The sequence below is a fragment of the Meriones unguiculatus genome, chromosome 8, assembly GCF_030254825.1.
Source record: "Meriones unguiculatus strain TT.TT164.6M chromosome 8, Bangor_MerUng_6.1, whole genome shotgun sequence".
Classification (NCBI taxonomy): domain Eukaryota; kingdom Metazoa; phylum Chordata; class Mammalia; order Rodentia; family Muridae; genus Meriones; species Meriones unguiculatus.
In genome coordinates, this window is record NC_083356.1 from 2,788,033 (window position 1) to 2,814,484 (window position 26,452).

At 50.9% G+C, this 26,452-nt stretch overlaps 2 protein-coding genes across 5 annotated transcripts; one reads left to right on the plus strand and one right to left on the minus strand.

Moving 5' to 3' along the window:
• The first annotated feature begins 500 nt into the window (after nt 1-500).
• On the plus strand, nt 501-16,234 carry Csrnp2 (cysteine and serine rich nuclear protein 2). 2 transcript variants are annotated; one of them, XM_021658000.2, is made up of 5 exons: nt 501-743; nt 6,085-6,315; nt 7,471-7,730; nt 11,277-11,573; nt 13,173-16,234. In XM_021658000.2, exons 2-5 carry the CDS (start codon nt 6,165-6,167, stop codon nt 14,088-14,090), a joined length of 1,626 nt encoding a protein of 541 aa, XP_021513675.1. In that variant the 5' UTR covers nt 501-743; nt 6,085-6,164; the 3' UTR covers nt 14,091-16,234. The 2 variants fall into 2 exon arrangements, with proteins under 2 accessions (XP_021513675.1, XP_021513676.1); XM_021658001.2 differs by lacking the exon at nt 501-743 and adding an exon at nt 4,466-5,990.
• Nucleotides 16,235-16,422: 188 nt separating this feature from the next.
• Letmd1 (LETM1 domain containing 1) lies at nt 16,423-26,178 on the minus strand. 3 transcript variants are annotated; one of them, XM_021658003.2, is made up of 9 exons: nt 25,965-26,178; nt 25,394-25,545; nt 23,463-23,578; nt 22,821-22,903; nt 20,396-20,582; nt 20,196-20,297; nt 19,956-20,108; nt 18,530-18,626; nt 16,423-17,835 (listed from the first exon to the last, which is right to left on the minus strand). In XM_021658003.2, the coding sequence occupies exons 1-9, from the start codon at nt 26,084-26,086 to the stop codon at nt 17,765-17,767; spliced, it is 1,083 nt and encodes a 360-aa protein (XP_021513678.1). In that variant the 5' UTR covers nt 26,087-26,178; the 3' UTR covers nt 16,423-17,764. The 3 variants fall into 3 exon arrangements, with proteins under 3 accessions (XP_021513678.1, XP_021513680.1, XP_021513679.1); XM_021658005.2 differs by lacking the exons at nt 20,396-20,582; nt 23,463-23,578 and having other exon boundaries at nt 25,965-26,117; XM_021658004.2 differs by lacking the exon at nt 23,463-23,578 and having other exon boundaries at nt 25,394-26,098.
• Between the last annotated feature and the right edge of the window lie 274 nt (nt 26,179-26,452).

Consider the following 26,452-nt stretch of genomic DNA (forward strand, 5'->3'; position numbering starts at 1 on the left):
ATATGGTGGCGCAGGCCTTCAATGCCAGCGCTCAGGAGATAGAGTCAGGTGGATCTCTGAGTTCCAGGACAGCCAGGGCTACACAGAGAAACCCTGTCTGGGGGCGGGAAGCGGAGGGTGAGGGTCGGGGAGAGATTGATCCACCACATAAGTAGACGGGCCATTGCTTGTAATTTCTTGTATAAAATTAGGCCAGCAGCAGCAAGTCACATGGGGACAACCCCATGAACGAGGACTACGTTCCTCAGGCACGAGCGCGAGGTCCTGGTGCGAGGAGAACCTAGTCGGTGTGGCGAGGGCCGCATCCGAGGGGAGCAGCTGCCCTAGAGTCGCTCTCCACGGGTGGTGGAGGCTTGCTCCCAGGCGGCACTGGGCTCTGCAGCGCTCTTCGCCTCCAACTCCCGGCATACCGTGGGGCGTGGGCCGGGCGGAGACTCCATTTCCCAGGCTGCCCCGGGACTCGGCCCCGACGCGCCGGCGCCTATAAGAGGCAGAGCGCTGCGGCCGGAGCCTATTGTTAGCCGGAGCCGGGGCGGTTCTGGGCTGTGCTGCCCGGGGCGCCCGAGTGCAGAGCTGCCCGCCCCCCGCCGCCTGCCGGCCGGCCCACACGCCCTGCAGCCCCGGGAGCTGCGCGACGAGCCGGGCCAGCGGGGCGCGCCTCTGTCTGCTCCTCTTGCACACGGGCTGAGGCGGCAGCGGGGGCGGCGGAGACCGTGACGGGAGAGACGGCCGCGGCGGGGCCGGTAATGGGCCTGGGGTGCGGGGCAGAGGGGTCCGCCTCGTCCTTGCTCGGCAGCGGCTGTCGGGCGGCCGCGGCTCCGCTCCGGCGCTGAGCCGTGCGAACCCGGGCGGCGGGGGGCGGGGAGCCGGGGCGCCTCTGGGAAGAGGCGTGGGAGCGAGGGGCGCCGGGCTGCAGGCTCGCTCGAGGGACAGAGGGGCGGCTTGGAAGCCGGCAGGGTTGTGGCTGACGGCCGGGTTCGGAATGGAGTGGGCAGGGATGGAGGATGGAGGGAAGTGAAGGAAGGGGAGGAGGGCTGGAGGAAAATGTGGGAGGAGTGCTTGGGAATTTGTGAGTAGCGGGCAGGAGGCTGGGGAAGCCTGCAGAATGAGCGGGAAGGCCAGCGGGAGTCAATGGGTTGAGAGCTGACGGGTTCCTCAGCAGTGCTGAGGTGACTTGACATGTCCCTTCCACTCTGGTTCCTGATGTCTCCATTTTTCTGGCGTTGTGTACAAAAAATGAGAGCATCGCTTGCGCGGGTTGCTATAGCTTGATCCTTTTCATAGGCCCAAACAGGCAGCCGCCTGCCATCCATCCCTTTGAGTGCTGTGGTCCTGATTCATCCTTTTAGAAGGGTTAAGAGTGGCAGTGTGACACACGACGGTTCTTTAGGATGAAAGGTTAGAAGTTATCCCCAAGAGACGACACTGTTCCCCTTGTCCTCCAGTTTGCGGTTCACGTTCTCCTTTTCGTTGGTGGCTTTAAAATGCACCGATCTCTATAAGCAGCTGCTGGTGTGTGGCAGACGCTATCCTTGAGAGGAGACTTAATGCAGCACCATGTTCCAGTTCTCACAGAGATCTCGTGTCTCTCCGAGGATGTGGCTTATGTGTGGGCAGCCAAGTTCTGATCGAGTGTTACTAAACCAGGAAGAACCCGGGAGAGGGGCTGGGAAAGGGCTTCTTGACTAGGTGGTTTACCAGAGCACCTTATGTGCTTTTCCACGGTCCTGATCTGCTTGCTGATCACAAGGACACATGGATCCATCAAACTGTAGAGTCTTAGGAAAGAGAAACAGGGTGGGGCACCTTACTCAGGGTAACTGTGGGGCTAACAGCGAGCCTTTCTACCCTACTCCTATCCCAGTCATGGCGGTAGTCCTAACAGTCCTGAAAGAGGTTCCTTGACCTTTCGCAGAATATTAGGTTCTACTTGGGTGGAAAGGCTCTCCCTGTGAGGACTACCCAAACTTTACAAACATACTCTGTCCACAGTTTTTCCTTTTTCTTCCTTTTTTTTTTTTTTTTTTTTTTTTTAGGACAGTGTTCCTCTGCATAGTTCTGGCTGTCCTGGACTCACCATGTGGCCCAGGCTGGCCTGAAACTCACAGAGATCCACCTGTATCTGTCCCTGAGAGCTGGCGCTAAAGGCATTTGCTGCCACACCCAGTTTTTGCTATTCTTACATAGGTTGGGATTTGAGGTTTGAGTCCTTCTCAGCCTGTAGAAAGCTTAGACCTAGTACTGAAATACACATGCTGGTTTTATTTGGCACTAGCCTAATGTCTCTGTCCTGTAGTGACGGACTAGATTGTGTTCCTATGGGAAATGTTCAGCTAGAAACACTTAATGAAGCAGCACAAGGCACAGAGTCACAGTGTGTCTCTGAGTCTTCATTTCACGTGTAAAAGCTTCTACAGAGAGACAAACTATTTGTTGCTTGAGATGTTTATTTAGACAGGTGAGTATTGCTTTGTGATTTGATCTCTAGTCTCACTTGGTTATTTCTGTATAGGTTTCAGTGCTTGGATGTAACTTATAAAGTGGAAGGTTGGGAGGGTTGAGACAGCGTTTCACGTAGCCTTGGTTAGCAGCAAGCTTGCTTGGTAGCTGGGGTGACCTTGAACTCTTGCTCCTGCTGGGAGTGCATGCATCCACCATCATGTGAGGGTTAAAGAATATCTTTTGAACTATCTTTTACCAATGGTTAGAGGGACAGTTGAGCCAGTGGGAATGACTGATTTCCACAATGGGTTTACAAGGATATTAACTGGTGAATTAAAAACTGTGAAAGCTGTTCTGGTGTTACCATAGGAATGAGTGAGTTCTTGAGGGCAGCGTGGAGGGAGGAGGGATGTTGATGTCCATGAAGGTCTTTAACAAGTCAGGCTCACAGAGACCTGGACGAGGAGAGCTGAGCCGAAGTGTTTGTTGGCCAGGAGCTGAGGACAGAGAGTTTAAAGTTCTCAGGGGTGGAGGCTGCACTGGCGCATGCCCATGCCCAGCACTGGGGAGCTGAGGCACTGTGTGAGTTCCAGGCCTTTCTCAAGCAACAAGCTGGGGCTCCGGAAGGTTGGTAGCTGAAGGCCAATTTGAGCTAATAGCTAACTTAAACAATTTTAAGTAACAGGTAATTGTACAGGAGGTATTGCTAAAATCCTTAGTTAGCTGAAGAAAGCTAAAACAGTGGAGTCTCAAAGAATTTTCCAGAGTGTTCTCCATAAGATGTGTTTGTTGTTGTTGATTTGTGGTGCTGGGAACTGAAGCCAGGGAAGGCTGCAAGCATTATAGGCAGCCAGTTCTACCAACTACACCCCAGTCCTTCAATGGGCCAGGTCACATAGGCCAGGGTACACATCACTTACACATGTAGACCTGATTGTTCTTGGCAGCTTAAGGAAATTACTTTTCCTTCTGCCTGGCAGTTTTCCCCTCCCCCTTCTTTCCTACCTACCTCTGTCATTGCTCAAACTGCAACCCCAGAAGTGAGAAGACGTGAACAAAGAGGCTTGGGGCACACAGCCAGCATCCGCATGCTCAAGGGCACTCTTGAGGGCAGCTGGGTTAAGATAGGAAGAATTTTAACAAGAAAGGTGGTTTGGCTCAAAGCCAGCTTCATGTGAGCCCCAAAGAGTAATACTCAAAGAAAATCCACACGACTGGAAGCAAAGGCCCCAGAGGAAAGAGCGAACATATGTTTGCTTCCAAGCACACATTCCTGCTTCCGGTGAGGAATGGGCACCTTTCTAGAAGTGTTACCTGGAGCTCAGTTCAGTCTGAAGGGCGCTTAAGCCTTTTCCTAGAAACTGGGCTCTTTGCTCAGTGTCAGTTCCTTCTGTAGTGGAGACGGCATGGACTTGGGGGCGAGATTCAGCAGTCAACATTGTCTCCTCTGTGGTGTCCATATGAATAGTTAATGACAAAGGTGCCCCCCCCATGCTCCTTCACCCAAAATAGAATGGAATGAGACATTTGTTAGCTGGAAAGTCTCATCCTTAAGCCCAGCTAAAAATCTTAACCCTTAAAAAGTCCCTTCACTCTTTTCCCGCTCTGATTTCCCAAGAAGGTGACCTATAGAACCGACCCAAGGAGCACAGTTGATAATCTGGACTCATGTTCATCCTTTCAGACTTTAGATTTTATGTTATGTGTGTAGGCATTTTTATCTGCATGTATGCATGTGCCCGGTGCCTAAAGCGTGTTTCAGATACCTGGGACTGGAGCTACACGGGTTGGATGCTAGAACTGAACGCAGGTCCTTCGGAAGAGCAGCCAGCACTCTTAACTGCTGACTGCCAGTTCTTAATATCATATGTACATGCATACATATATATATATATATATATATATATATATATATATATATAATGTGTGTATATATATGTGTATGTGGGTGTGTATATATATATGTATATGTATATATATGTGTATATATATTAAATATGGGTTCTATGTTGCCCTGGCTGTCCTATGTAGACCAGGCTGGCCTCAAACTCACAGAGTGCCATTTGTCTGTGCCTCTGAGTGCTGGGATTACAGGCATGTGCCACCATGTCCTCGCTTATAATTCTTAACAAGCTCTTGATTTTAATTTTTCTTCTTAACCAAACTTGCTTGGGGGATGTCTTGTTTGGGTACGCAGTTCATCTTGTGACTTAGCTGTGGGATTTTTATGTGATCTGAGTAGGTATTTTAGGAAATCCCCAAAGCAGGCACCAGGTTTGGCTAACTTTGCAGAGCTGATCTAGGTTGCTGCTAAAAGATGTGGTAGTGTCCAGACTGTGGGAGACACCTCTCATCAGCACAGTGCATTCTGGGTAGCTGCTCTGCGGCAAGGCAGCCATGTAGTTCTGGGCAGTGCTGTTAATCCTGCTGCATAATTAGCAACTAGTGAGATCATAGTATGGGGAGTGTCAGGCCTCATCACATGTGGGCCTGGCTCTGACAGCATTTCTCCTCAGCAGATTCCTGTCCTTTTGGAGCTTAAATGCAAAGACGGAGAAGGAAAGAGGCATGTGCTGCCATGTTAGTGTAACCAGGGCTAATTGTCACTTCTTTTCTGTTTTTCCCTGATGGTTTCTCTTCAGAGGCCCATGAGTGTAAAGCTCTTGTGTCCTCCTTTGCACAGATACTGATGGGAGACCATGAAAGGCTGAGGAAGAGTCTGGTTTTAGTTTCATTTGCAGTGCTGGGATCAAACCTGTGGCCTTGGGTATATGAGGCAAGCGCTGTAACACTGAGCTACACCCACAGCCCCACTTTCTGGGTTTTGAAGCCAGTTCTGATTCTAATCTTGGCTCCTTTCTTTAGTACTAAATTTGCCCTTTCTGGGAGCCTGGTGAGACACTTCACACTTGTGAAGATCTGGGTCAAGGGTTTTCCTGAGTGCCAATGTCCTTCAAAAGTGAGAGTCTGGAGCAGAATTTCCCAAAGTGCGTTCCAGAGATTATTTGCCCCCTAACATACTTTGGAAACAGTGGGTTCCATAATCAGGTTGTGAAATACTGTACTGTTTTATTCCAGCCTTTACCATGCTTAGTATATTAAAAAAACAAAACAACAACAAAAAACCTAAGAGGTTCTGCCATAGTGGTTTTCTAAACTATTTTAACACAGCAGTCCTATTTTCATTCAAAAAGCTATTAATATCCATGGAACTAGTGTGTTTCAGATCTACACTTGGGGAAATGCCAGACTATATTATCACTGGGATAAACACTCGGGTCTGGCTTTGGTTTAGGCAAAGGTTATGCAGTGTGGACTAGTCTCTCCCAGGAATCCCTTGGAGTGCTCTCCTGTGTGGTCAGAATTGAAGTGAGAGGTGGCCTGGGCCAGCAGCCTTGGGAGTGAGGCCATCCCTGCACTGGGAAAGTGATGCTGCAAACTCCTTCTAAGAGCTTGAAGGGGCTGAAAGGACACAAGGAAGAGAACACTGGCCAGAGTCAACCAAGAAATGGTCTGGTCCGGAGGAGTCAGACCCAGTGCTAGGCTAGGTGCTGAGCTTTCTTCAGTTCCAGTGATGTTTACAGACTTAACAGGCCCATTGTCTTGGGACAGCACCGCTGACTCCTCTTCTCCCCTGGGCAGAATCCTGATGCTCCTGGCTAGCTGGCGGTGAGCAGCTCGGGGCCATCGTGGTTGGCTCCCAAGGGAAACTTTTGAAGCCAATGGATGCATTCTCGGGCTCCGGGCTCAAGAGGAAGTTTGATGATGTGGATGTGGGCTCATCTGTTTCCAACTCAGATGATGACACATCCAGCAGCGACAGTGCTGATAGCTGCGACAGCCTTAACCCTCCTACAACGGCCAGCTTCACACGTAAGTGCGCAACTCCTGTCTTGCCTCAGCCGTGCTCCCTAGAGAGCCCCAGGAGCCTGAGCCCGCCTCTGTCCATCCTGGGGTGTGTTCTTCCCATAGCGTGTCCTCGCTTCTTTCTGTCCATCCCGAGGTGTGCCTTTCCCATAGCGTGACCTTGCTTCTGTCCATCCTGGGGTGTACTCTTTCCATAGCGTGTCCTTGCTTTTTGGGAAACCTCACTGCTCCAATAGCAGAGGCTGAAGTGTGATTTATTCTACTTGTGTTGTGGTTTGGGGTGCCCAGAATGGGTGGGATTTGATGGAGAAAAAGGAGCTTAGAGCTTTTACCTCAAGGAACTTGCCCAGGGTTTCAAGAAATTGTAACTGAAACAGGAGTAAATGTTTGTTTGGACACTGAGCACCTCCAGAGCTCTTCATTCCTATTGTCTTGATCCTGTAATTCTCCAAGGGTTTGAACCCTGAAATGAAGGCCCTGAAGGGTACCATTAATTCAGTTCAGAGCACACCTGGCAGCTTTTCCAGTGGCCCTAGCCTGGGCACAGTGTGTCCCAGCTATCAAGCTATTCCTATGAGGAGCCTCTGATACCGAGGCTCAGGGCGTATTCTGGGACTGCTTCTGATATGCGGCTGTTTCTGAGGTTTCGTTGCAGCAGTCACACCCATTGTGTGTGGTTGTTTCATGCCTACGGAGTTGCCACAGAGACCTCATGGCCTGCAGAGTCTGAAATACTTATCGTCAGGCCCATTAGTGAAGATGGCCACTCCAGTGGCCATTGAGTTTCCTCTGTGGCAGAGCTGTTCCTTGGCAGCATAGTCCCACGTGGCTATCGAAGTACAGACTGAAGAGCTGAATCTTTAAAATGTAGTTTTAATTAGTTTAAATTATCACATGGCAATTTTCTTTTCTCCTGAAAAGATCACCTAGCACTCCCTAGTTGCTGTCTAAAAATAGATTTTGTGACCAGCTAGTTAGATGAAGTCAGTCCGGAGGCAGTGGGATGAACCACTGTGGTTCAAGGCTCCTTCCAGTTTTGCTTCTGACTTAAGACTTGGAAATCGCCTCACATGTGGGAAAGGGTTAAGAGCCTGGATGGATAAGAGCAGGTGAGAGCCCTGGGCAGGCGTCTGGATTAAGACCCATTTGCTGTGTTCACAGCCACATCCATCCTGAAGCGGCAGAAGCAGCTGCGGAGGAAGAATGTCCGCTTTGACCAGGTGACTGTGTACTACTTCGCCCGGCGCCAGGGTTTCACCAGTGTGCCCAGCCAGGGTGGAAGCTCTTTGGGAATGGCCCAGCGCCATAACTCTGTACGCAGCTACACACTTTGTGAGTTTGCACAGGAGCAGGAGGTGAACCACAGAGAGATTCTTCGTGAGCATCTGAAGGAGGAGAAGCTTCACGCCAAGAAAATGAAGGTGCCTGTGGGCGTGGGGTCTGTTGCTTCTGCATGCTGGGGCCAGGTGGAGGCCCTGGGGTCCAGTGATGCTGTGGTCTTTCCCACTGACCTTGGCAAGCAGAGAGTGCAGTCTATCGTCCTGAGAAATTCAGAGCCTTCAGTCAAATCTTGAGTCTCCTTGTCATCTCTGGTGGCAGTGTCAGCCAGAGATAAAAACTACTTTCACAGCCAGGCATGGGCACACACCTATAATCCCTCCTCAGGAGGCAGAGGCAGGCAGGTCTATGTTGAGCTTGAGGCCCAGGGCATCGAAATCCCGTCTCGAAAACAGAAACAAAAAACCCTACTTCCTCTACTCAATCCCGTTCTTACTTGTTGCAAGAATGCTTTTTAAGTGTAATGTGAATACCTGAAACTTCTTGGATCTGTCACCAAGAAAACACCGATTTCAGTTTGTCCATGTTTGTCCTGAACAGAACATTTTCTGAAAGGAAAGCCTTCTGTGACTGCCACATCATCACCCCACAAGGCCAACACGGGCTCCTTGGTACAGAGAATAGCACGTTTCCTAGCTGGATCTGTAGACTGGTGAGCCAGTGGGTGGTGGAGCAATGCTCAGCACTTAAGGGCACTGTCACTCCTCTGGGTAATCTGCTTTGCTCCCAAGCACCCCCATGGTGGGTCATATGGTTGGGCTGGAACTTGCAGTGTAGACCAGCTGGCTTCAGGTCACTGGTAGATAGCTGCCTGTCTGTCTGTTGAGTGCTGCTTTTAAAGGCATATACCACCAGGCCTGGCCAAATAAATTAAGCTTTAAAAAAAGCACTCCACCTCATACAGTATACTGACAGCACCGGAAGACTTACCCCACAGCCACGTGCTGCCTGAGCGCTGTTGACCCTCCGTTGGAGTTTCTGTCAGTCCTCAAACTCCCCAGAGACGAGGGCAAAGCTCAGGGCTAGTGCACTCATCTAGTGCATTCGAAGTCTTGGGTTCTGTTCTACCCAGGACAGAGAATTGAATGACTATGAAGGAGAATTAATCTCCGGGCCCAAAGCATGAGGCAGCTGCATTATTTCTGGGTGTCGACAAACTGAACGGATGGTGGCTGAGCTAGAGAACTGCTGGCAGGGTCTGCAGGCTGAGCACGTCTCACTGTTTCCTTCTTTGCAAGCTCCCAGCCTGTCCCTCAGGCCTTACGTCTGCTACACTAATGACAGTGACATTCAGTCTTCCCTTTCTTCTGAGGAATTCCATCACTGATCCTGTCACCTTTCTGTTGCCATAGCAACAGCTAGACAAATAAATATTCTTCTCAGTTGCAGTGAAGGTTCTCTGCCCCTTTCCTAGCTCCCCACATGAGTTAGAGGAAGACTGTAAAAGGGAGCATCCTTCCGTGTCTTCCCCTAGTAGGTCACACTGAGCTGCAGCCGTGCTGGCAGAGGACACCAGGATGCCTGCTTTCCTCCCCAGGAAGGGTTCCTGTGTTTAGCACCTGTAAGAGCACAGTCTTGGTTGCATACATACTGAGTCTCTCATGTGCCATTTAATATTTCCTTTCCTTTGGGGATATTCCAGTCAACTGTTAGAACTCTGTAGCTTTCATTACATTCAGTTTTCTAATATTTTAGTTTTGTTTTATCCATATGGGATTCATTATTGTATGTATTGGGTGGTTTTGTTTTGGGGTGGGTCTCATGGAGTTCGTGGAGCAGGGGATGACTTTGACCTTTTTTTCTCTCTTGCTTCTACCACTTCCTAAGTGCCGGGATTACTGAGCATGAGCCACCACACCTGACTTTAACTTCTCTTTCCCCAAGAATATTAGCACTGTTTAATAACAGATGCACTGCTCTGAAATGCCCCTTCTTTGGAGGTCTGAATTCTACTTCTCTGATCAATTTCCTTTGGGAACAGCAAGAGTGCTGGGTGTGAGGCAGTTTAGTAACAGAGAGGAACAATCCTAAGGTCTACAGAAAGGAACCTGGCAGTTGCTTGCCTGGTGCAGAGGTCGTGGCCTGTAGAGGCCCGAGGAAGCCCCATGCAGCCTATTCCCTGACAGTGCGCAGTTAGGTGCACGGCTTACTCCTCGGACGAGTTGCATCACTTCTCTCACAGGAGTTGGCTTTCCCGGCACTACTCTGGCTTTCTGATGAAATAAGCCAAAGACTCCAGCCGCTGGGCTGTCAGCCTGCTAGCGGCTTCCAGAGCCCCAGGGGCTGGGGCCTCATTTTCTTTACTTAGATCCTCTAGTGGGTTTGTAGAACTCACTCAGCCAGAAATTGGTCTCCAGCCTGTCCTTCCACAGCCCTGCCCTGGCTTTCCGTCCACCTCAGTACAGAAACCCAGACTTCAGCTCGTGGACAGCATACAGGGTTGTTTACACTGCACTGCCGCACAGAGCTTTTCTCTGAAGTTAGAAAGATAAGGGTTAGAAGGAAGAAAAACACATGTCTTTGAAACCCCATGTGAAAGTGAGTCAGTGGGTTAACAGTTGGCTGCCCCCTCTCTGAATGGTGAAATGCAGCTCTGAGCGCGCAGGTAATTGTGTTCTGTGTGGGACTCCAGTCCATTGACAAGCTCCTGGGAGGCTGGTGCTACACTCCATGTACCTTGCTTCTCTGAAGGTAGTTTTGGGTCCTCAGGGTTCCAACCGAGGGTGGTTTTCAGGGTTACCAACACTGCTGAGGAACACCCAGCCACTGATACACCATCTGCTCCGGTGTAGGGAACAGCTTAGAAATGGAGGGAACGTTTGTGGAAATGCTACCTTGGGGAGGGGTGAGGGGGGTGAGGCGTGTTTAAAATGCCCATGTCTTACTCCAGCCAAGGACCATGCATGGAGATAACCCAGAATCCCTGCACAGATGTAGCCCATGACAGCTCAGTGTCCAAATGGGTTCCCTAGTAAGGGGAGCAGTGGCTGGCTCTTCGATCACCTCCCCCTGAGGGAGGAGCAGCCTTATCAGGCCACAGAGGAAGACAGTGTAGCCAGTCCTGATGAGCCCTGATAGGCTAGGGTCAGAGGGAAGGGGAGGAGGACATCCCCTATCAGTGGACTAGGGAAGGGGCAGAGGGGGAGATGAGGGAGGGAGAGTAGAGTTGGGAGGGGATAAGGGAGTGGGCTACAGCTGGGATACAAAGTGAATAAACTGTAATTTATAAAAGGATAAATAAATTTTAAAAAATAAATAAAATGCCCCTGTCCACAGGACCTTGTGTGTTCTTAGGCCCCTGTTTCCTAAGCAGTGGGGTGACAGCTGTCTGCTGCCAGAGTGGCAGGGAACAGTTTTGAAGACCTAGAACTCAGAAAGGTGATATCTCTGGTGCTGATGGGGTAATGTGAGCACCAGGTGAGGCTTCTGTCTTTCCGCTGTGGGTTTTAATCGTGTCCTGTGCTGTCCAGTATGGCAACTATTAATTATTTTGGCCACTTAAATATTAAATTCAATAAAGCCCAGTTGCTCACATTTCTGGTGTGGGACAACACAGCTCCTGCCTGCAGAACTCAGGGGACTGCGCTGCTCCCTGTGCTCTCATGCTGACCTTCCCTGTCTCCTGGCAGCTGACCAAGAACGGGACGGTGGAGTCGGTGGAGGCTGATGGCCTGACGCTGGACGACGTCTCAGATGAAGACATTGACGTGGAAAATGTGGAGGTTGACGACTACTTCTTCCTTCAGCCCCTGCCCACCAAGCGGCGCCGGGCCCTGCTGAGGGCCTCTGGGGTCCACCGGATTGATGCTGAAGAGAAGCAAGAGCTCAGAGCCATCCGCCTGTCTCGGGAGGAGTGTGGCTGTGATTGTCGGCTCTACTGTGACCCGGAAGCGTGCGCCTGTAGCCAGGCTGGGATTAAATGCCAGGTCAGTCATTCTTGGCCTGAGATGGCATAGCTACACCAAGATTGGGGGCAAAGTTGGATGCCACTGAGGACAGAAAGCTTCCCATCCAGGGATGGTGGACCCATGAACTGAGAATACGCTCTGGTCCCAGGCCTCCCAAAGTAAGCAAGCAGAGCCAGACCCTTAGGCTGTGGAAGCGCTTGTTATCCTTTCTGTGGTTTTCCGCAGAGGTGACAAGTAGCTGGCAGCAAAGGGAAGAACAGGGGCTACTGTATTTACCATTCAGTAAGCGTCTCTTAAGTAGTGACTTCATGAGGTGAAAGAACACAGAAATGAGGTAACTATGGATTCAGTCTAGCTGTATCCTAAGAGACGCTTTGACTCCCACTTCCCTGGAAACCCTCAGTGCTGCCGCATTTAGTAAAATACATGGACTGTGCTGAGGGCACAGTTGTTGGGTCCTGTGCTCCAGCCCTTTAACTCTTCCTGGCTTTATTCAGCAACAAAGAGCTGCAGCAGTTCTGGCCAGGACTTCTTTCCCATGAAGCCCCTTGATGAGCCAGCCAGTCCCAGCCTTGAGCAGAGCCTCGGCGAGTGGCACCTGGAGAGAGGCTTCTTTGGAGGAGGGGCAGGTTTGGAGCCACAGATGACCTTGAACTCTGGGCCCTGCTTCCACCTCCAAGTACTGGAATTCCCAGGTGCCTTGGATCTGGAGGAGCATTCAGTGAGCTGCTGTCACAGGAGACATGCTCTCACTGTTTGCCTGTAATTTTTCTGAGTTTTGCTTCTAGTATTAGGGAGACTACAGAGACAGAAAGATCTTTTTTTTTTTTTTTTTTTTTTTTTTTTTTTTTTTTTTTTTCATTTAAAACCATAGCCCAGGCTGGCCTGGAACACACTGTGTAGTTCAGGCTGTCCTCAGACTCACACAGACTCACAGAGTCACGTATCCCTGGCCTTCCCCGTGCTGGGATTCAAGACGTGTGCTGGCATGCCAGCACCCCTCCTTCCTGGATGTTCCTGGTGTAAGCCGTCCTGGCCACAGCGTCAGAGCTCCACTGGCTGATCCTCAGGGAGAAGAAGGTGGTGAGGAGCCGGTCACCGCGTGAGCCTCCCCTTAGCACCTCAGCACTAAGGCACCTTTGTTTAGTTTCCCCAGAGTGTATTGCATTGAAGTAGCAAGATCTCCACTCACTTCCACGCCTGTCACTGCAGAAGGCGTGGCCCAGCCTTTTGTCTCAGTGAACCAGGTAAGTTCTGGGAGTCCCTGAGGCACAAAACCCTCTTCTACGCCCTGAGGTGTCAGCACTCGGAGGTAGCTGTAGGCCTGCTAACTGAAGGAGCCTTTGATGCAGTTCTTGTCTTTTTATTTAGTAGAAGAAACAGCCCAGGGGAGAACATAAATGGTGTCTTGAGTTGCCAGCACTAATTAATGGCTGAGCTAGAGCTGCAATGCAGGTGGTCTGATAACTAAGCCTAGTGCTGTTAGCTTGAGCTGCATGGTATGTTTTGAATTGGTGGCTTCTCCAACCCCAGCTGCCTGTGTGTGCGCCTGTCAATGTCGCCTGTCTGCACTTAGAGCCATTTTTCTTACCATGCACAACCTCCTGTGTCCCCCAGGTGGATCGCATGTCCTTCCCCTGTGGCTGCTCCAGGGACGGCTGCGGAAACATGGCGGGGCGGATCGAGTTCAATCCCATCCGCGTGCGGACTCACTTCCTCCACACCCTCATGAAGCTGGAGCTGGAGAGCAAGCGGCAGCTGAGCCGACCAGCAGTCCAGGAGGACGAGCCCACGCCCTCCGCTGGCTGCAGCCTGCCAGGCACGCCAGGCTCAGAGACGCAGGACTTCCAAGAGTTCATTGCCGAGAACGAGACGGCCGTGATGCACCTGCAGAGTGCAGAGGAGCTGGAGCGCCTCAAGGCCGAGGAGGACAGTGGCTCCAGCGCCAGCCTGGACTCCAGTGTGGAGAGCCTGGGCGTGTGCATCCTAGAGGAGCCCCTGTCAGTTCCCCAAGAGCTGTGTCCAGGCCTGGCTGCCCCCATTCTCATCCAGGCTCAGCTGCCCCCAGGCTCGTCCGTCCTGTGTTTTGCTGAGAACTCGGAGCACTCAGCCGCCTCCCCGATGAGCAGCCCGTCCTACTTGAACGGTGGGCCTTTGGTGTACTACCAGGTAGAGCAGAGGCCGGTCATGGGAGGGAAAGCAGAACCTGCCTCAGAAGAAGGCCCGGCTTCCTTCCCCAAGGAGAAAGACCTGAGTGTTTTCTCCCTCCCCGTTACCTCACTGGTGGCCTGCAGCCCCTCTGACTCAGCTGCCCTGTGTGAAGCAGAGCTGGGGAAAACACCCACTCTGGACAAACTATTGCCTGATGACTGTGACCATCAGGAGCCTGAGGGTGAAGACTTCCACCCCTCATGGTCTCCCTCAAACCTACCCTTCCGAACAGACAATGAAGAAGGCTGTGGAGTGCAGAACTCACAACAGAGCGAGGACCGGACCCCTGAAGACTCTGCCCTCGAACTCCCTCTGGCAGTGTGACCGGAGACAGACATTGCCCATTCTCTATTTATTATTCAACGCCATTTCAAAACGAGACTGCTGCTCCCAGGTTATTTTGTCTTAGGAAAGTGGGTAGGAAACGGTTGGTAGTGCGTGTATTTTGAAAGGGGAGAGTACCTAGGAGGCCAGCCCCAGCTGCAGAGCTCTCTGGGCCACCAGAGTGAGCTGGATAGCTCAAGCAGCTCTTGGGTATGCTAGGGCCAGACCCAAGGATGCGAGGAGCTCCCTGTGGGGCTCACTGGCTCCTCAGACACCCGGTCTTGGTGGATCAGACTTGCTAAAGGAAAGGCTGCTCAGCTGAGTCTGAGAAGGAGGCCACAGGAGTCTCCACTTCTGTACAAAACTCCCAGGAGTCCCAAGGTTTATTCTGGCTCTCCCCCACCTGCAACTGGTAAATAAGTTAATTTTCCATGTTTGTTGTTCCCTGATCTGCTCTGCAGACCGGGGATTCCTGGTCTGTAACTTGAATTGTTTCTTTCATATGTGCTTAGGTACTAGAGTTAAACTTCTCTGCCTTTTCCTTTATCCTTTTCCCTTGAAAGAAGTCCAGGTTGGACAGGAGCACGGTACAGAGTGAGGCTTGCGCGTAAGGCAGGGGTCCAGTGTGGAGCAGTCTGGAAAGCGACTGTCAGGCTTGCTCTCTGACCTTCTGCTCCCCCACATGCTCCTGTTGGCAGGGCTTGGTCTGAATGGAAGGTGCACTAGCACAGGTCATCGGCAGCTGAGGACTCTGTGCCCACCCCCACGGCCCTTCCTGGTACTGGAGGCTTAGAGAGCTTTGGCTATTACAGCTCTCTCCTAAGAAGGCCCGGCGTTTACCGGATGGCCCCCATCTGGAGATTGATGAAAACTGGAAGTCAGACTGATTCTTAGTAATGACATAGGACTCCCAGATTCCAAAGGATTCAAGATCTTCTTCTGACCTTTGAAATGTATAGACTGGGACAGACTCAACACTTACCTCAGGCAGTAGATTTTGCTCCTCATGTCTTAACGTTCCAAGATCCCTGGTCAGCCCTGAGTTTTTATTGGCGATGCTACCTCCGCAGTAGGTGCAAAATACTGGCCTTTTCTATCATTCTTTACTAACCAGGAAAGAAAAACAAATGTTTTCTTCTGATTTTTTTTTTTTTTTTTTGAGACAGTGTTACTAAATAGTCCTAGCTGGCTATGTAGACCAAGCTGGCCTCGAACCTGTGGCAGTCCTCCTGATCCATGCATCCTGAGTGCTGGGATTACAGGTGTGTACCACCTCACCTGGCTTTATTTATTTATTTATTTTATTTTTGGTGGGGTGATAAGGCCCTGGTGTCATAAAGCACAGTTCAATGCATATGGCAGCAGAAACACCTGGAAAGTCTAAGCCTGGAGACCTGTGCTCACTACAGATACTCTTTAGCCCGTTCTGACACTTTGCCTTCCTCGTTTTGCTTGGTTCTGTTGTTGGGGTTCTTAAAGAAGTGCACAGGCTCTCTCTATAGCCTCATGAGTTACCTTAAGAGGTTGAGGTATCCACACCCAGGCTAGAACTCTCAGATCCATGACAGAAGCTTAGCTGAGACTGGCTGATGGGAGAATCTTTTTGAAAGTTTGTTAGAAAGGCAGGGACTCAGCCCCTTCCCTCTTTAAGACTCCAACTTTCTTAGCCCTTAGATTTGGATTTTTCATTAAGAAACAGAAAGACTAGTCAGCCACCGAAATACTTTGTAATTCTGTTTAAGTCTAGTTTCTTATGCTGACTCTGTTCTGATCACAGTACCCCCAGCTTCTCAGTGCTAAGTATTTAGCATTGACTGATGTCAAGCAAAGGGCCTTTTCTATAACGAGTCCAGCTCAGCTCCGGTGCTACCCGAGTTGGACAGAACTGTAGTCCCTGCTTGCCAGGAAGGCTAGGCCTTGGTCACAGCAGCAAAGCCAGCCCCTCACAGGCCTGGATGAGCTGTGGCTCTGCTGTAGCCCACCACGCTGTCTCCTCGCCTACTGTGTGAGGTCCACTCTCAGTGTGAACCCAAAGCTTGTCTGGCTCTCTGAAAAACCATTCCCCCTCTAGGTTCTTCACATTGTAATGATGCTGTATTTAAGAAGAATATTTAAATGTAATATTAAAGAAATACTCAAGGGTGTGTGCTGTTCTGTGTCCTAGCAGGCGCAGGGAGTTGATAGGAGGAAGGGTGCTTCTCTCACTGTTCGGTGGAACTAACTGAAAATGCAGATTCTTATCTTTGAAGACAGTTCTGCTCCAACCAGTTAAATACTCATTAGTCAGCTTAAGTCAGTGTTACGGAAGAAGCCTTAGCAACATGAGTGTAAGTAATTCCAAAAACCTGGTTTCAGGCAGTCTTTACTTAGTTTGAGAACAGTGCTTCATGCATTTATAGCTATTACAGAGCTACAGGGCACGGCTGTATGTACACACAGTTAAACCCAGCTTACTACCCTGAGCCGAGCCCCCACCCCCCAAGGCAGTAATTAGTACCTTATGCGTTTTTGACCTGTGGCCTGAAGACAGGCAGCCACTGCTGGTTACAGATGGCTTAGTGCAACACAGTGGAGGTAGCAAACATGTAAGGTCCTTAGGGGCTGTGTGACAGCCTGAGAATTAAGACACTGGGATGAACACAGGGGGGCCCGAGCAGCTGCCTTCTACCTGCTCCTTTACAGTGTTCCCATAAATTAAGTGTTCAGAGTACGAAGAGGAAGGGGTGCACAGCCCATGCTAGTGAGCAAGAAAAGCATCCCTGCTTTTGGTCACATCAGAAAGGATGGGCCAGGCATAGTACCTCATGCCCGAATCCCAGCCCCACAACTGTCAGGATCGCCAGGAACTGAAGGCCAGCCTGGGCTGCATGGTGACTTATCTCCAAAAGAAAAAAGCCAAACAAAAATTGAAAAAAAAGGAAAAGAGAGGGGTGTAAGAGGAACGGGTGGGCATCAAGGTGCAAGCACAGGGGTTAGTGCTCCCATCTGCCCTGCTCCAGGCAGCTCTGTTCTTGGCACCAGAAATTCTCTGGCGAAAAACCTTAGGGAGAGCGCTCACCTATGTAGCAGAGCTCTTGCCAGTTCCCAGTTCCCCAAGACACTGCTTCAGCTCTAGAAGACACCCTGGAGGTGGAAGCCGGAAGACCAGGCCATCAAGGTCATCCTCAGCTACCCGAGACACAGGGTCTCAGAAAGTCACTTGCCAAACCCCTCACTGCTATAAAGAGCACAGCAGGGAGAGCCCCAGAACCCAGAAGCCTGAGGTGGGAAGAGCCCTTGAGCACAGGGATTTGAGCCCACCTGGCTAGCACAGACTCACCTCAGAAAAAAAAAAAAAATTTAAAAACAAAACAAGCCATGGCACCATGGCCTTGTGGCCACATGATTCCCATGTGGCAAAACCTGACCTTATAGGATCTAAATGTGACATCAGGACAAAAGTCTAGGCCAGAGGTGCTGGCCAGCTGCAGGTTAGCACGGGGGTCGCACTCGGGTTGGTTAGGCTCAAGCTGTGAAGGGATGTCCAGCTCCCAGGTAGGCGGCGTGCTCCGAAGCCCGTGACCCTGCTCCTCGCCTCCACGCTAAGCGTGCACAGAGTCTGCTGAGCGCTTTTTGGTCCCACACTGCGGCACCGCGCGATTGCTCGGCTGCTCGGCGTCACGCTCCCGCTTCACTCAGCGCCTGGTCTCAAGGTAGCTGGTGGAGAGCAGGACCACATTGTGCAGCAGGAGCGACAGCTCAGGTTCTGAAAACACCAGCAGGGTTAGTGGCCGCCGGGACACTGGCCTCCTACTGCCCTGCACGGCAGAGCTTGGTGGAGGCAGGAAGCCGGGACTGCGAGGCCAGCCAGCTCGCGGGGCTGCTCTCTACAGCCCCTGCTCCGCCCCGGCCCCTGCACCTGGGACGATCTGTCCCTCTGTCCCTCCCTCCCTCCCTCCCAAGCTCAGGAGTACCCGGCCATGTCTGGAGACATCTTCCGTTGGCACACTAGAGACACAGAGCTGTGGCTGGCATGGAATGGGACAGGCAAGTCTACCTGTTAAGTACCCTGCTGTGCAGGAGATGCGCCCTGAATGAAATGCCAGCAGCCTCAGGGCAGCAAGCAGTCCTTCTGTCTTAGAGTCTAACCTATGCCTGCACATGAGCGGACACTTGGGTCCTCTGAATTACAAATATGTTAGGGAAAAGCTTCACCATACTCCAGCAAGTAATCCTGGAATAACGTACAAAAAAGAGCTGGGTATGGTGGTACAGTGCCTGCGATCCCAGCAATCAGCAGGGAGAGGCGGGAGGACAGCTGCATGAGAAAGAGTCACTCTGGTACATGGTGAGTTCCAAACCAGCCAGAGCTACACAGCTGCTTTCTGCTTGCTTGATTCTCACAGATTTGCTTTGTTTTAAAGCTTAGACGTCCGGCACAGCCTTAGGGTTTGCCTCACCGTTCAGGCTGCAGGATATCTGCAGCCATTCTCCCAGCCAGCTTCGACACCTGTCGTCAGTGATATGGGTGGAATTCAAGCCACGAAGATAGCAAGCCTGCGTACTCAGAAGAGAAACATCCTCACTAGTCACATAGGCCACAGAAACAGAGGTCCTCAAGCGACTGGAGCCTCTGAATAAGGCACAGCCGCATCCCCACTGGGAACCTCCTCCAAGCAATGCCAACTGAAGATGTTACACCATCCAACAGGCTGCTGCTGCACGTCCTGCCAAAGCCCAGGCATTCAAGGCGGAGTCCCAGGTTACAAGCTCCCTGAGTCCTCAAGCAGCATGCACGAGGCCTGCAGGACATACCCCAGGAAAAGCCTCGCCAGGGTTCAGCTTGTGGAAGTAGACAGCTCAGTTCTCTGTGCTACTGGGACACAGAACTAAAAGACGAAACCAACTGAGAGGCAGGCAGTCAGCGAGCGCATGCCCTTGAAGGGCACTGCGTGATCCTCGCTCTCCTCTTCCCAGCTGCCAGGAAATGAACAGCTTTGCTTCACCACATACTCCCAGGATGCACTGCTTCATCACAGCAGGGCCAACTGATCAGGCCAAAGCCTCCAAAACTGTGGGCTAAACAAACAACAGCAACAACAAAAACCCTTTCCTCTTTTTTAAGTTGAGCTCAGGTATTTGTTCCAATAATGGAGAGCTGCCTGCTACACCTATATAATCTAAAGTAGCAGGTTTAAAGTATACTGCCCTTGAATTTTTTTTAAAGCAAGTTGTTCTGGGATTCCTCCCAAGTGCTAGGTCACTGGCATGTGCCATCACACCCTGCCCAGGGTCCTTGATTTTTTTTTTTAGACTTATTATTTATACAGTATTTTGCCTGCATGTATGCGAACACACCACAATAGGGCGCCAGATCTCACTGTAGATGGTTGTGAGCCACCGTGTGGTTGCTGGGAATTGAACTCAGGACCTTTGGAAGAACAGCCAGTGCTCTTAACCTCTGAGCCATCTCTTCAGCCCCTCCTTGATTTTTTTTTAAAACTCATTCCCACTAACTGTGTACATTAAGAAAAAAAATCCATAGAAATAAACTAAAAGAACTTGGGGCCAGGTATAGTGGCTCTGCCTGAAATTTTAACACTTGGAAGATTGAGGCAGGAGGATTGCTTTAAGCCTGAGGCCAGCCTGTACTACATGAGATGGGGGGGAGGGCTCAGCGTGTTCACTACGAGCCTGTGATTCCAGTAGTGAGTTCAAGGCCAGGCTACAAAGAGAGGCTTAAGCCGGCCAGGGCTACATAGTGAGACCCTGTATCAGAACAACAACGACCCAGAAGCGGAGCTGGAGCTTTGGTAGAAGCACAAGAAGCGGCCGCAAGCGCCCAGCCCCCTGGGGACCCGTTCCATCCCAAGATCCACCGCTCACCGACTTCACTTCCTGAGCAGTCAGCTGGCCGATCCCCAGCTTCGCCAGAGCCCTGTCCAGCTGGTGAATGACAGCAGCGTGACTCTTCAAGCGCCTTCTCAGCAGGGGAGGGGGCAGATGCGGGGTGAGCAGCACGGCCCTGCTCAGGGCTTTCTGTGACACAGCAGGGCAAAGACGGTGAGCAGGTTACCGACAGCCTCAGAGTGAGCCCGTGGGCTCAAAGGGCCTCAAAGGGCTCACCATCTGCGGAGCTGGGAGGTGATCCAAGCCCAGGGGATGGGTAGAGAAGCACCCTTTGAGAGGAAGGATGTCGTGTGGCGCTGGGTGGGTGCCGTTCTGCACCTTGTGGGAGGGAAGAGACAGGAGATTTAGAAAGCCCCTGACTAGCCGTGCGCACCCGCTTTGGTGCCGGCGGCCCCCAGAGCCCTGGCTGGGCATACCTTGGCGCACAGGTCTGTCAGATGCCACCGAAGCCTCTCATCAGAAACAAGAGCGCCGACCCGTCCTAGGTGAGTGAGGATTTCTGAGTGGGACTGCTTCCGGAGACCATGATAAATGTCTAAGAAATCAACTTGTTGTTTGGGGGTCCAGAAATGCTTGACAAGCAGTTGCCTAGGAAACAGGTACCTGAAAGGAAAAGAATCACAAAGTCACTTTCTGGACGCGGCATCTTTCAGAGCTGGCTAACCAAGCACCTGGCAGCCATGCAGCCCAGGAAGCCGGCAGGTGCGCTCTTCTCTGCTAAACACTTTCTCCCTAAGCCTCACCATGTCTCGGCGTGATCTCAAGGCGTCACTGAGACGTGACTGGAAAGGAAGCCTGGTGTGCAGCAGTCAGATAAGTGCTTTCTGAGCTAAAGCAGGCGAAGAGCGTGCACTGGACAGCCACGAAGAGCTGGATGCTGCGTCTAATGCGGAGAGCAGCCGCGGAGCAGCCACATGTGCGCGGTACTGAAAGGCCAAGCGTGTGCTCTTCAGTTCAGCTTCCCACACGTGTGTCAGCTTTTAAACATGGCCACCTCTGCTCTGGTGCTTCTTTTATGGGCAGGTGACATTTATTTCCCTATTTTTTTCCGCTCTGGGTGATTAACTCATACAATAGAGCAGAATTGAGTCGGTGACCTCTAAGACAAAGACATCAAAAGTACAGGCGAGGTGTGACGGCACACATCTTTCTAGTGCCATGGGTAGGGCAGATGCAAGCAGATCTCCGTGAGTTCCAAGACAACCAGGACTACAAGGCGAGGCTCTGGGTTCTGTCTGTTGTTTACAAAGTCACTCACTGGACCACTCGTCCCAGGAGCTCTGACTGTGTTGTAGGACCACCACCCCAGGCTGCCATCCTGAAGAGGCAGGTCCATCTCCCAAACATCCACATCAGAGCACCAGCCACAACGATCTTAGGCCCTCCAACTGCTTCACTCTACAGCTAACCACTAGACTCTGCCAGTATCACCCACATAGGAAAGCAATCGCTCCCCTGAGCCCTACCCAAACACTTTGTTAAAGTCTTTTGTTTACTTCAGGACTGTGCACATGTGAGCGCAGCTGGGAAGCACCCGCGTCGGTGCTGGGAAGCAAACCGGGGCCTGCGGGAGCAGCACACTGTATGCCCTTATGCTGAGCCATCGCCAGCCCTCTCCATCTTCCTGAACCCAAAATCATGGAAAGAGTGACTTCCTTGTACCATGTTCTGAAGCGGCTACTACACAGCAGCCAACAGTTGAAACAACAAGCAGGCCGACGCTCAGATGGGTCCTCTTTGGCTGTAAGTACTAAAGCCATGATACTGGAATGTGAATATTATTTAGCTGAAAAATTTCACAATGTAGCATTTGTTCCTTGTGGAGAGTGAGATGCTGTTTGAAGGATGGAGAAGATCCTTAAGGTTTCATCACAATACCCAGGGCTGCTGAGCACTGTGCAATGGTCTTAAGACCTTTGGGACAAGGTTGAAGACACAGCTCAGGGGTCAGCAGAATGAGGACCCGGGTTCAATTCCCAGCACCACACGGGGCTGTAGGCCCCAAATGCACACACGCGGGCAAAGCACTCATACCCAAAACATAAAATAATAAACCTTAACGCAAACTTAAATTTGGGATAATGAAAAGATTGAAGTAGAAAGTTTGATAACCTCTGAACTTCTGAAATAAAAAGTTTTAAAAATAATTTTCTTGGGAGCTGGAGAGATGGCTCAGGGGTTAAAAGCACTAGCTACTCTTCCAGAGGAGCCAGGTTCAATTCTCAGCATGTACATCGCAGCTCACTGCAGTCTACAACTCCAGTTTCAGGGGATCCGATACCTTCATCTGCTCTAAGGACCATGTATGTGGGGCACATAAGCTCAGACACCACATATACTTAAAGGAAAGGATTAAAAACAGTAATTAAGACACATTTCTTGGCTTTTTTGGTTTTATTTCTTTGCTTGCTTGAGAAAAGGTAGCCCAGGTTAGCCTTGAACTCACTATATAATCCAAGCTGACCTTGAGCTTCTGATCTTCCTGCCTCCAACTCCCAAGTACTGGGGTATGTGCCACTACACCAGCAAAATTATTTTTAATTTAAGAACATCTATAGTTCAGGGCTGGAGAGATGGCTCAGAGATTAAGAGTACTTGCTGCTCTTCCAGAGGATCTAGGTTTAATTCCCAGGAGCCACAGTGGCTCACCCCTGTAATTCCCAGCACACATGGTGGCTCACATCTGTCACTCCTGTCCCAGGAAACCTGTTGCATGATTCTCCTGGCCCCTGTGGGCACCAGGCCCACATGCGGTACAGATACATATGCAGGCACAGCATCGACACACATAGATAATACTTTTAAATCTCTAGTTTCAAGCTGCTGCTGGTGCATACTCACATTAGCAAGAAGACCAAGTAGTTGGCAAAGGGCGGAATGGAAAGGATGCCTATGAAAAGACACTTGGTGATATCCCGACGGAACTAGACAGAGACAAACACAGGCACCGTCTCAACACAGGTATGTTCCTGCTAGTGTGGACAACCCCCACCCCGCTCACTCCATAGTGACCTTTACTGGGGCCTAGAGAAAGGGCCATGCTTGTTTGCATCTGCCAAGGCTAAGTCCCTGCAGGGTAGAACCTCGATGTCAACTTTTGTATCCCAAACACCGAGGACAGGCCTGGCCTCTTTTCAGATCCCTTGGTGAGCTCTTTCGGACTTGCCGAATGTCTCTGGACTCTTATCTCAGCTTCAAACTGCCTGTCAGCTCACCGCCAAATGCTTCTTGCTGTTCTGCAGCTCCGTGCAGATCTTTGTATGTGAAAACCAACCTGGATTTGATTACTTACAAATTTAATCAGAGAGTGTGCCTGAAATTCTACACAGCTCTATTGTGATGTTCTTAACGAAACCGTTCTGACAAATAATTGGATGCAGTCATGGCACCGGGGGACTGCATGACAGTGACACACAAGGAAAGAAACAAACTTGACATCTTGGCTCATGACCTCACCATGAACTTCCGGGTGTTTGCCCGTACCTGTCTCAAATGCTCCATCTCCCGGTAAGGAAGTTGGTGAAACTTTACTTTGTGCTTCCACATACTTGTCTTTATTCTTCTAGCCTTTTTGGCATCAGCCCATAACATCTGTATGCCTGCCCCATTGGGGTGGAGGACAGAATGCCGGTGTTATCCTGGTTGAATCCCACTGTCGCGTCCGACTCTGTGTTCGCTCGCATGCACACGCAGGGCCCTCCCAGCCCTGCCTCACACGCATACACACACCCCGCCCTCCCGGCCCTGCCTATGAAAGCTGGAAGCTGGACACACCTCTGAGACCTCCCATCCTTTCCCACAGCACACTACCCAGGCGAGCTAGGCTCTGCTGTGCAGTTCATTACCCGTTGCTTTGTTCTAAACTCTAGCTCCTAACACCAGGGCATCATGGTCAGTCAAGCCTATGTGTTCCCCAACCAGATGTTAACTTGCTGCTTTCTGGGCATGTTTCTAAGCTGCAGAATTTGACATGTTGCTATGATTCCATTTTGAGTCTTCTTTTTAAAATCATCCTTACATTTATCTAGCTTTTTAAAAAATGCTTCCAGGGCTAGAGAGATGGCTCAGAGGTAAAGAAACACTGACTGCTCTTGTAGAGGACCTAGGTCTGGTTCCCAGAACCCACACTGTGGCCCACAACCATCCACAACTCATCATCTAGATCTAATGCTTCCCAAAATCCAGGAACCCCAGGCGTCTACATGGCACACACAGGAAAACCGAAGTGCAAATAAGGTGAATAAAACCTTTTTAATGCTCCCGTATCTATGAACAAAGTGTCATCTAGATTGGCTTCAAATAATACAGGGCACATATATTATACATAGATATGTATATATGACTGGTGGTCATTACCTATTTTGTCTTGTTTTTACAGGATCTTGCTATGTAGCTGAAGCTGGCCTGGAACTCCTGATTCTCCTGCCTTGGAATGCTGGGTTGTGGGACCGTAGACAGAGAACCACCATGGCTGGCAATACAGCCATTCTTACCTCCACTTTTTAGATAAAGGTAAGTAAGTTTTTAAGTACATGAAATTAATAATAATTACAGTAATATTCAGAGTTGACAACATTCTATTTTCTTTTAATTAGTGGGTAAAAGCATAGAATATAGTAATAGTTAATGCTAACACAGATCAGGCCCTGTTCCGAGCACTTTACATACGCTGATTTAATTTTCTCCATTAGTTGCAGTGGCTCAGGCTTATCATCCCAGCACTCAAAAAAGTGGAGGCAAGGAGATCTGAGTTCAAGGTCATTCTCAACTACACAGGAAGTCTGAGGCCAGCCTGAGCTACAAGACCCCCTTTCTAGATAAATAAAAAATATTCACAACTAGGTAATCAATAGGTTCTATTACTGTTTTATAGACAAGAAACCAAAGGGGAAAACAAGTAGGGTCACTAGTGCAAGTGTCAGTAAGTCACAAAAGGGATTGGAACCGGGCATTCTGGCTCCAGAGTGGTCATGTAACATTAGGTATCATTTCATTAGAACTAGTGGACCTCCACTTTGAATCAAAAATTCAGAAATCAAGCACATACAGTGGTGCTGCCACTACAAGTTAGCCAAGCTGGCCACTGATAAGCATCTAGATCACATTTTCTTATGACGACAGATGAATCCCTGTGGGGTCTGCACTGCCACAGGTCCCTGCTCTTGGGCAGGATGAGGGCCTGTAAGGAAATTACAATCTTTTATATCCTCCGCTCTCTCCTGTGATGTCAGAATCTGTCTACCATCACAACTTTCTAGATACCTAAGAGGTGACTGTAAGAAGTAATGCTTGAACACAGATGAAAGGGAAGGCATCTCAACTCACATCCCCACAGCAGAGCCCACACGTCATCTCCCTGTCTGTAACTGTAACTGCCTTAGAGCTGGTTTGAGTATTTCTATTTTAGTGTTTACCTTTCATGAAGACTGTGTATAAGGCATAGAAGCGGGGGAAATGACGACCCAAGAAACGATGGTATGATCCATTGATCGTTCTTGTCTTGGTCACCACATAAGAAATCAGGTTCTTCACGTCTGCCTTCGGAGAAAGGTGAAGCTTCGAAGACCTACAAGGAAGATCAAAGACACTGTCTGCGAACTAGTAGAAGCCTCTTTGCAGCCAGGGTCCCTCGTGTAAAATACAGGTTTCTGAGAATGACTGCCACAACTGGGAACTTCTGAAAAGCAAAGCTTTTGGTCTGAGGGGCAGAAGCTGCTGACAAGTGATAAAACGGTTTGAGCATGGAGTGTGCGCCACGCCTGTGGCGCCAGCAGAAGGCAAGCTAAGGCCACGGAGATAGGAGAGGGAAGCCGAAAGACGAGCAGACAACACGGAGCACAGGGGGGTCAGCAAGCATGCAGGGGAGACCCTGCGTGGAAGAGCAAACCCCCGGGGCCAGGAAGGCGTGGGATCCCAAGAAGAGGAGGTGGCGCCGCTGCGAGGATTTCTACGTCAAAAACGCTCTTCTCTTTCCAGGGCCCTCACCGAGGGGCTCGCCACGCGGGGCTAGGGCGACCCAGCTGCAGCCTCCGGGTGACCAAGGGTCCAGGGGCGACGGCCGAGCCCCACAGCGCAGCCCGAGCCCAGCACACCCTGGACAGCGCCATCTTCACCGCGGGGGAGGGGGGAAGTGAGAGGGCGTCTCCGGGTCAGAGTGCGCGGCGCAGGGCGCTCGCGACGCCCCGCCCCTCGGCGCTGATTGGTAGCCTGGAGGGGCGAGGCGGGGCGAGCACAGGAGGAGGACGCCGATTGGGCGCGGCGACGCTTCCGCCCGCAGGACCGGAAGCCGGCCACCCCGAGGGAGTGCGGGCCAGCCTGAAGTAGCGTTCGTGAGCCCGAGGACGCCGTCTCCTTGAGGGACCCAGTGCCCTCGTGGGTCCCTGGGGCCCGGGGCTGGCGGCCGCCGCCCTTGGCCTCGGCCGTGTCGGCGGGCGCAGGGGGGTCCCTCTTTTGGTGGCGGGAGGAGGCACTGT